General features: G+C 31.9%; 1 protein-coding gene across 1 annotated transcript in view; it reads right to left on the bottom strand.

Moving 5' to 3' along the window:
• Positions 1-2,744: 2,744 nt before the first annotated feature.
• The window catches only part of LOC145291946 (uncharacterized), a 145,698-nt gene continuing 137,913 nt past the window's right edge, over positions 2,745-10,529 (bottom strand). Inside the window, exons 7-10 of the mRNA XM_080137873.1 lie at positions 9,000-9,070; positions 4,945-5,039; positions 3,814-3,896; positions 2,745-3,055 (exon numbers count right to left, since the gene is read on the bottom strand). Of these exons, the coding sequence (XP_079993999.1) occupies positions 2,995-3,055; positions 3,814-3,896; positions 4,945-5,039; positions 9,000-9,070 (310 nt within the window). The 3' untranslated portion in view covers positions 2,745-2,994. The remainder of the gene's footprint in view (positions 3,056-3,813; positions 3,897-4,944; positions 5,040-8,999; positions 9,071-10,529) is intronic.

Genomic DNA, 10,529 nt, shown 5'->3' with positions numbered 1-10,529 from the left:
TTTTTTTTTAAAGTTCATGCGTTAATTTTTGGTCCTTGTCCAAAATTCCCCCTGTATTCCAAAAATTACATAAATTGGTCAAACAGTTTCTTTTTAACTAAGAAAATCAACTTTTATGTCTAAGGGAGATGTAGGATTTTTGATCAGCCATGTTGAATAAATAAAGGAAAGATAACTCAATTCAAACTATCGAGATCAAAATCAGTCTTATAATGGATAGAGTTACTATTAAAATCGTTTAACAAACTACTTGATCAATTTACATGATTTTTGGAATATGACATCTTCATTCTGTGACAAGTATGTGCATCATAGAAATATTTTTGTTTTCTTTAAATAAGTTCAATTCTAAATAAGCACCTAGTTAGTTGGTTAAAAAAAAAAAAATCCAACGAAAAATCATTGTTCTTACTGCTTTCAAGAGTTGAAACATTGGGAAGAATCTTAAATATGCCTTAGATATCTATATATCTCATAAAGAAGTCAAGTTTTAGTCCCAGGAAGAGGTCTCTTGATCTCTGAGAACTTATTAAAGTAAAATGAAATGAAAAAAAAAAAAAGAAAAAGAAACCAAAATAATTAAGAAATTATCAAGTGATATAAGATGTTTATCTTTGGAGCAAACGATCTGTGTTCAATCCCAAGCAATAGCCAATATTTTAATTGCCTATCAAGGCAGGAATAGAATTGGCATAACCATCCGTCTTTTAGCTTTCCCTGCTCCGCGTTTTGGTCCTGGAGCAAACAAAAGTTAAGGTTTGGAAATTATAAGAAAGAGAGTATATATTTCTGTAGTTCAACTTGAATTTGGTCCCTCAGTTCAAACTGCAGCTGCCATACAACGGAACGACAATGTTCATTGTATGAAGAAAAAAATTTATTATTTACACGTGTCGTTAATTCAGCAGATCAAGAAATTTTTTTAAACAAAAACAAAAAAAAATTGATCACTGAAAAACGTTTTTCATTTGAAAAGTTAGTTTAGTTATTTCGATCCGTTTTTATGAGAAGTCCCCCAAATAAGGGGGGGGGGCGGCTACCTGTGATTTCCATGTCGCTACATGAAGATTGGCAGCATTATCCAATAATATTTTACAAAACAAAAATAGACTCAAAGAAAAACAGTTTGTATCAGACTATTACACAATTGAATAAATTTCAAATACCAAATACAAATAGTTCAATTTTGGTAAAAGAAATGTGTAATCGGATTATTTGGATTATTCAGACTACTGTTCTCATCTGGAGCGTTATTCTTCAGGCGTATCTTGTCAAACTCGGGAATGATTTTACCAAACTCGGGAATGATTTTGCCGAAGTTTGGAATTATTCTGTTGAACTTTGGAATCATTCTGCCGAATTCAGGAACCATTCTGCCAAACTCTGGAATCATTCTGTTGAAACTGGGAATCATTCTACCGAAACTTGGGAATCATTCTGTCGAACTCAGGAATCATTCTATCAAAAAATCTGGAATCTGCATATAATTTAGAACGGAATCCTTATTTAATCAGCTGGAGTAGCATGTTCTTGTTCCATCAGCCATGGCTGATTAGAAGTTTTAAGTAATTCGCAATTGTATCCTCAGTATCACCCCACACTGAGGATTAACCTTCAGCCTCTAGAAGAGTGTCACTCAGAACTGAATAATATCGAGTACTTTAGCACAAGTCCTTGCAGCGTAACGGATAAAGTATTAGGTTAAATTCAATTGTAAATGACACTTTTCTGGAGGTTGAAGTTTCAATCCTTAGTGTAAGATGATACTAAGGATACAATTACGAATTACTTACTGTAACGTTGTACACCTTTTTTTTAATGGTGTTCTTACATTTTAACAGACAAAACATGCTGTAGACTCTGTCACAAGGAAACAGAAAACAGGAAAAAAAAACTACTTTTTATTTTTTTTTAATAAAAGCCTTTATATCTGGTATTTTCAACAACACATCTTTTTTAAATATTTAAACAATTCGTTTCTAATTCTTTGGACGCGTGCAACTTTTTGTCTTGGCTGTGACGTCACCCACGTGTCTCGAACACATGCTTCTCTCGTCAGGTCTCACAAATCTTCTCCAAACACCTGTGTCTTTTTATCCCTGCTGTGACGTCATTTCGCGCAGTAGGCTTGCTCATTTGCATATTTTTACGCAGCTGTTGCTACTGCTATCAGCATCAGAGACTCTGTTATATTAAGACTTTTATCCAGTCGTGGTTCACAGAACGAGATGAGAGCATGCTACCCCCCATCCTCTCTCCGTGAATTAAATAAAAGGTCCCATTTGAAATTTTGTACAGATTCCGGAGTTTGACAGAAAGATTCTCAAATTCGACAAAAAAAACACATCTGAAGAAGGTTGGAGGTCGTATTGGCTGAAATATTGTGGGAATAACACTCAAGATGAGAATGATAGTCCGAAGAATCGAAATAATCTTTGCTCATCTCAAAAATTCAAAGACTCAAAGAAAATATAACTTGCATAAATCAGACACAGGCACATACACACTCGCACACATACACACTCGCGCGCGCACACACACACACACAGAGGATCAAACGATACAAGTCAATTAATCAATTGTTTGGAAAAAAGAAACAGGCAAAAAAAAGTATTAAGAAAATCACAGTTATGTTTGGGTTAATAAAAAACAAGACAAAAAAACAAAAACAAAAAAACAAAGTGGTCACGTGTCAATCAAAGATTTTTGATTGGCAGGAAAGTTAACATCCGTTTCTGAAATTGTTTTTTTTTTTTTTTATGTTTAATTTGGTGAAATTTTTCTTCATATGGTTACTGCCGATTCTGGATTCAAAAGGCCGTCTTCCTTAACACAGAGATGCAGCCGTTTTTTTTTTCGACGTCTGCGTCGTCATGTAAATCCGTAGATGAAGAAATCATCTAAAGCATTCATCTGTATTGATTCATTTTTTTTTTTCCATAATAAAACAAAATCAAAAAAATTTGCAGAGCGTTTCGAAATGAAGATCGGGATTTATTGAAGCGACCGGCATTCACGCAGATAAGGAAATAAATGGCAATGAATTGACCATAACCTGCGGAACAAAAAGAAAAAAAAAGAGAAACATTTTAATCTGCAAGAACACACAATTTGACAGTATATACATCTTTTCATTTTTTTTTTTTTCTAATATATAAATAAAGTCAGTCTATCTTTTCTTTATCATTGATAGCTTTTTTTTTTCAATGTTGGATCGTGAACATCTTGTCCAAGTAAATTACTGAAAAGGTATATTTTTTAAAATTTATTTGCAAACAATTATCCTCATCTTCATAATTGTTGTTTCATGACATTTCGACAAACTATTCTTCTGGCCTTCATCAGGTTGTAAACCGCAACGGGATAGGAATGCTGAATCTCTTTACTGCATCCTCAGTAATTACTGCCTTCCATAGTTGTTGTTGTCTCACCATGTTTTGCCCAACTAATCCTCTGGCCAGCTTTGGGTAGGATTGAAACCGCTATCTTCAGACAATGCTCACCTGGAACTGTCGAAATTCAATGTCTCCATCCACTGCGCCACGGGCTTCCAACTATGGAAGGCGGTAATTACTGAAGATACAGTTAAGAAATTCAGCATTCCTATCCCGCCGTGGTTAACCACTTGACAAAGGCTAGAGAAATAGTTGGCCGAAACGTCGTAAAGCAAAACCTATAAAGATGAGGATAATAGTCTACAAATGAATAAATAAATAAATATACAAATTACTCATCTCAAAGAATTCCAATAATTAAAAAATGTAGACTGAAAAGGTACTTAGAATTCCATTGAGAACGCAAAGGAATACTTACCTCGTGGGGTCTTCTTTATTTGAGAAGCCGGGGACATTTACAATGTTCATCTTTTCACCATATTTGGAGTAACTGAATGTTACCTGAAAAAAAAAAAAAAAAAAATTAATGGCATGAAAAATTTTTTGCATAAATTTCCAAACAAAATAAACGAAAAAAATGAATTATGAATAAAATTTTATAACTTCAGATAATTTGATTGCGCAGTTATAAGAGTTTAAAAAATCCGCATATCACATATTATGCAAGGTCAGCTAAGCGCCATTTCACGTGTTTGAAAATTAAACTAACTCTATAGTCAGTAAAAGTCTCCATAATGTCAACATGTAACGTTGCAGGAAAAAAAATAAAATAAATAAAGAATAAAAATCCGACTCTGCGTTTTTTCATTATATTTCTAAAGTCTTTTCACACACACATGTGCTTTTTAAAAGTCACTGTCTCCACGCCATCTGACGCTGGCATTAGCCAGCACTTTATCACCCTCGTATTCACACATCCATCTTGCCTGGTACACAACTTGCTTCTCTCCTCGACCATGAGGTGTATTTATTTTTCACTCCTTTTCTTGTGACGCAAGGTTGCGCACACTTGCTAATTTGCATAAGTGCTTTAACAATTACTGCTGCTGCTAAAATTTTTTCACACACACTCATACATGCTCTGCTACAGTCATTGGAATAAAAAAATAAAACTAAAAAATTTTACAATTTGAAAAAAATAAAAAATAAAAATAAATAAAAAAATTAAAAATTAAAATAAAAATGGAAAAAAAAAATTAAATTTTTTTTTTAAAAAACTAAAAACACTGTCAAATATTTAGCAACAGCTCAAAGCTGGTTTAATTTCGAAAAACAACATTGACTTTAAAAAAAAAGTGTAGCTTTTAGTTGAAATCTAATTTTTTGATTTTCATTTTTCGTTATTATTCTAAACAAGCACCTATTTATTTGTCACCTATTTATTTTTTCACCTCTTTTTTGTTTTGTTGAATATTCTAGAAAATGCCCAACAATTTTACATTACAAAAATATTGCAAAAAAAAATATTTTTCTATTTTGAGTAAACTTTGGATTGGATTCCATATTCATTTATTCCTGCTATGAATATTGATGCGATATATAAACTTACTTGTCTGTCCAAGTCAAAAGGCCGCAGTAGCCAAAGAGCTTCTAAGTGTGAATGAAAACTGTCCACGATAGTCAGCTGTTTTTTTAATATGTGCCCTGCAAGAAAGAAGAAAAAGTAAACTTTGGGATCTGTTACAATGGTTATCTTCAAGTTTCTGCACTCCATGTTGAAAAAGGTATTTTATACGAAGATGTAGTCTATAAATTGAAATGATCTTTTCTTCTTTTTTTTTTCAAATTGTATTCGTTTGCTTATTTAAAAAAAAAAAATACAATTTGGAAAAAAATACAATTTGAAAAAAAATACAATTTTAAAAAAATACAATTAAAAAAAATACAATTTAAAAAAAAATACAATTTGAAAATAAATGAAAAAAAATTGTTTTATTTTTATTTCAAACTGTATTCTTCATTTGCTTGATTAAAATAAAACACAATTTGAAAAAAAAGTGAAAAAATAAAATTTGTGATGGAATATGAAAAATAAAAATTTATAAATTTTATTTTTTTCATATTCCGTCACATATTTTTATTTTTCATATTCTGTTACAATTTTTTTTACTGAACATAAAGAATACAATTTCAAGGCCTTTCAGGACATTTTCAAGATATTTTCCTTATTTTGAAGGATTTTTCAAGGTAATAATAGAAATAAGGCCTTTTCAAGGCAAATGTCAAAATTAAAGGACTTTTTCAAGTTTAATAAAAACATTTAATTACAATTTCCTTTTCATTTGCCGTTTTTTTTATTTTATTCAAATTCTCATTTAACGCAAAAAATTTCAGTAAAAAATCGTTTGAAAAAGAGAGGACATAAAAAATGTTTTTGTTTTTTTGCGTTAAAAACTATTAAAATGCATTTCGTTCTTATATCCGCATTTCGTTCTTATATCTGCATTTCATTCTTATATTTGCATTTCATTCTTATATCCACATTTCATTCTTATATCTGCATTTCATTCTTATATCCGCATTTCATTCTTATATCTGCATTTCATTCTTATATCCGCATTTCATTCTTATATCCGCATTTCATTCTTATATCTGCATTTCATTCTTATATCCGCATTTCATTCTTATATCTGCATTTCATTCTCATATCTGCATTTCATTCTTATATCCGCATTTCATTCTTATATCTGCATTTCATTCTCACATCTGCATTTTATTCTTATATCTGCATTTCATTCTTATATCTGCATTTCATTCTTATATCTGCATTTCATTCTTATATCTGCATTTCCTTCTTATATCTGCATTTCCTTCTTATATCTGCATTTCATTCTCATATCTGCATTTCATTCTTATATCTACATTTAAATTACCACATGGCATCAGCATCGGTCGGCCATGTTGGCTAATCAATGTACAAAAGCCCATATTGCCAAATTGCAATATTGCCAAATAGTATAAAAGGGTTTCCCCAACATTGACTAAAGGACAAATTAACTTAAGTAATGAAGTATCGTTTAGTCAATAAGGTTACCTTCAATCTCGTAGGTGTTACAAACATGTAATTGGGTTTATTTCATTTTTGTAAATAGTAACAATTGTGTCAAAGTCCGTATCAAATTATTCAACATGCAAAAAGCATTGTTTTCACAAAATCTAAACACAAGCTAAAATCCCCATCTGCATCTGGAGATCGAGTACTGTTGCTACATCTTAGGAGGTGCCGACTACATGGTCGTGTTCAAGTCACACAATAGTTTAGCCGTCTTCTTAAATAATCAAATTTCGTCCAGTTTTAACCATTTTCAACAATTTGTAAAATGTCATCTCAGTATCCACTTGACAAACGTATTAACCCTTTATCTTTGAGCAGCATTTTGACCTTGATAAGCGGTGATACATCTTTTTCTATTATAGAAAGGAGAGTTGTCTGTGTGTGTGTTTGTTTGTATATCTCGCTAAAACTTTTGAAATCCGAATTGGATAATTATGATTCTGGTACTGTTTTAAAGAACAGGGACTCGGATGCATAATATGTGAAATGTAGAACAAAACATTCATTTTTTTCCTACCTTAGCGACTGCAGAAGTCATGGTATGACTGTCGCCATGACCCAATAGTTAAGGGCATTGACTGAGAAATATTTACTTTTGCATCCCTGTTTGTTCCCACCTTATGGCAGACATTTCATTTTTTATTTGTAACTTTTTAAATTAAAAAAAAATTTTTTTTTTTAAACGTTTATTTCAATAATCTTTTGCATTTCAACAGGGTCAAAAGATGTTTAAAAATATTTTTTGTTTTGTATTAACCCTTTATCCTTAAGCAGCATTTCGACCTCGATAAGCGACGACACATTAGCACATAAAAAAAAAGTGTATATTCTATAAGAATTTTGATGCAAACAGTGAAACGAAATCTATATTTGCAGGAAATCAATGCATATTAAGAATGAGATTTTGGCAGAATTAAAGAAAATACAGAAAAGTCTGTATTGTGTACGTGTCAGTTATGCAACAAAGATGAAATATTGAAAAAATCACGTAATTTGATCAAGTAGTTAGTTTTTTTCTTTTCACAAAAATCAAATTTTTATCCTTCACTATAAGGGAGAACAAATAACTTCCATATTTGAATGAAAGCAAGGGTTGACAAGGACAGACAACCCACAAGTGCAATTCGTTTGTATTTTTGGTTGGTTGGTTGGTTGGTTGGTTGGTTGGTTAGTTTTGTTTTACGGCATATCAACCCTTTTCAGGTTATTTAATGCCGAATCCAGTGATTTTGAAGAACAATTTTTTAATAGAATATATTTGTTTTTTTTTTTCAAGTCGGTTTCTATTCAACCCATAGTTTGGACCCTAACAGGTACTACCACTTCGAGTCAGAGTGGACCTGAGAGCAATGGTAATTAAAGGGTGGCTCCACACTCCCCAAATCCCGCAAGCTGGGGCCTCACAATCGGATATAGTTTAAGGTGTTTGTATTTTAAAAAAGACAGCATAAACTTATGAATTAAAACAAAATGATCTATTTAAAAAATTTTTTTATTACATTTTCACCCTAAACAAGGCACGTTGCCACTTTGATGTAGGGGGCTACTATCAGGGACATAAGCTGCAGGGGTACTATGTAGGGAGTTGGGCAGCAAGATGTCGGTTCATGTTACACTTGAACTTCTGCATGTCAGTACAGTTGGGGAAGCAGGGACCCGGAAGGGAATTCCAAAGTCTAGCGGTTCTGAGGAAGAAACTACTGGAGTAGAAGGCTATCTTACATCTAGGGATCTCTACGTGTTTTCTTAAAAAATTTTTTTTTTAATAAACAACATTTTTTTTTTTAGAAAATAAAATATACAGATTTAAACAATTATACAGATTTAAATAGCTTCCATAATTGAATGAAAGCAAGGGTTGACAAGGGAAGACAACCCACAAGTGCAATTCGTTTATATTTTAAAAAATACAGCATAAACTTATGAATTAAAAAATTTTTTTTTTTAATAGACAACATTTTCTTTTAGAAAATAAAATATACAGATTTAAACAAACATTTATATACAATTCTTGGCCTTTTGACTAGGAAGAAAGTGTAGTATCTGTACTGATACTACACTTCACCTTTTCTGTCCTCAGTCAGTAGAGGACAGATCCTTCACGACTGAGGCAATTTTTATTTCTGTTCCTATCCCGTGGGGAGGCAATTTTTATAGGCATATTTATGTATAGTTTATATAAGCCAAAACAAAAATTGAGATGACTATTTCCAGAAACAAATGGCTGCAACAACAAGTTTGCTAAAAAAGTGTAAAATTTGATTCACTTAAATAAAAAAAAAACGTACTTAATCAATTTTCGTGACAAATAGGTGCACGATAATAGTTTTTCTTCGTTTTTGTTTATCGTTATAAATGCCAATTTGAATAAACAACCATCATTCAATAAGTTTTGGGCCTAACATACAGATGTCGTCACTAATTTAAAAATCCATAAGATTTATGAAGTACTTATCTTCAAATGACAGCTGTAAAACCTTAATCTCAATTGGATTATTAGTTTACAAATTATAGTTGATTAAAATAAAAAGAGAAGAAAAAAAACTCACCTATGATGTAGCCGACCGTGCAGTCGTCGGGAAGACGAATTTTCTCACCCACTGTCATAAGTCGACCATCACTGGAAATTTCAAGAAAATTACAGTTAGATCACCAAAGTTAAGCAACACTAAGCCTGGTCAGTATCTGATCGGTGAACATTTGGGAATACTAAGTGGTATGTGTAGGAAGACGTCGACACCTCCCTCCAAGAACTGCAAATACATAATGTCATCTCTAACTGATTATACTAGCAACAGGGGATCGCTTGTGAGTTTGATATTCCCTAGACACTTCCTTCATCGGAGGAAGCCAGTTTAACTCGCCTAGGGTGAGTACCAATCGCTGGAAATTTCGAAAAAATTACAGAAATAGAATAGAGACATAAGCACAATAGTGAAACAAGCTTAATAACATTCAGAAGGCGGCTTTTAAGCTAGTTTTGTCTAGCTGCAATATTTTTGGAGCCTATACATACAGCAGATGTTAGTAAGACCCTCCCAGCTATTCTAAGAAGATTTAAAAAAAAAAAAAAAAAAATTCTTATTAAAATCTGTGTTATAAAAGATCAGAAAAACATTGGTACCCTCAGTTTCAAATTCAAAACAAAGACGACCAGTATTTGGTCACCCATCTCGGACTCTCTTCAGCCTCTGTCTTATATCTGAAGACAAATATAAACAAAGACTGAAAATATAAAAAAAGTTGCTGGAAAGACTGAAAAGAATCTGAAAAGAAAAAGGCGACCAAATATTGGTCATCTTTGTTTTGGATTTGAAACTGATGCACGGCATAATAACGTTGACACACCGGTTCTCGTTAGATCACCAAAGTTAAGCAACACTGAGCCTGGTTAGTATCTGATGGGTGACCATTTTGGAATACCAAGTGGTATGTGTAGGAGGACATCGACACCTCCCTCCAAGAACTGCAAATACATAATGTCATCTCCTCTAACAATGGTTATACTAGCAACAGGGAATCGCTTGTGAATTTGATATTCCCTAGACACTTCCTTCATCGGAGGAAGCCAGTTTAACTCGCCTAAGGTGAGTACTAATTTGGTATCAGTATTGGTTTATCTATCTATCTATCTATCTATCTATATATATATATATATATCTATATATATATATATATATATATATATATATATATATATATATGTATGACTACTTCATTTAATAACATAAATTAATATATAAATATATAATTTTATGCATAAATTTTCAGTATTTACTTCAACAGTGCTCAATACATAAGTAGAGCTAGGTAGTCAGATATAAAAATATATATAGCATATATATTTTTATAACTTACTATATATATATATATATATATATATATATATATATATATATATATATATATATAAATAAAAGTGTGTGTGTGTGTGTCTGTGTACATTTCCATACGCAATAACTCTGTCAATTTTAAGTCTATAGACTCGAAATTTGATATACAGGGTACTGAGATTTGGGAAAACCGATGTGACTGGATTTCGGCCAGAGATTTGGCGATTAAGGGGTCAAAGTTCAACG

Source organism: Euprymna scolopes, chromosome 13, assembly GCF_053919585.1.
Source record: "Euprymna scolopes isolate OS-2025 chromosome 13, ASM5391958v1, whole genome shotgun sequence".
Classification (NCBI taxonomy): domain Eukaryota; kingdom Metazoa; phylum Mollusca; class Cephalopoda; order Sepiida; family Sepiolidae; genus Euprymna; species Euprymna scolopes.
The sequence above is the reverse complement of the archived record's forward strand: the minus strand, read 5'-3'. Positions and strand labels throughout refer to the sequence as shown.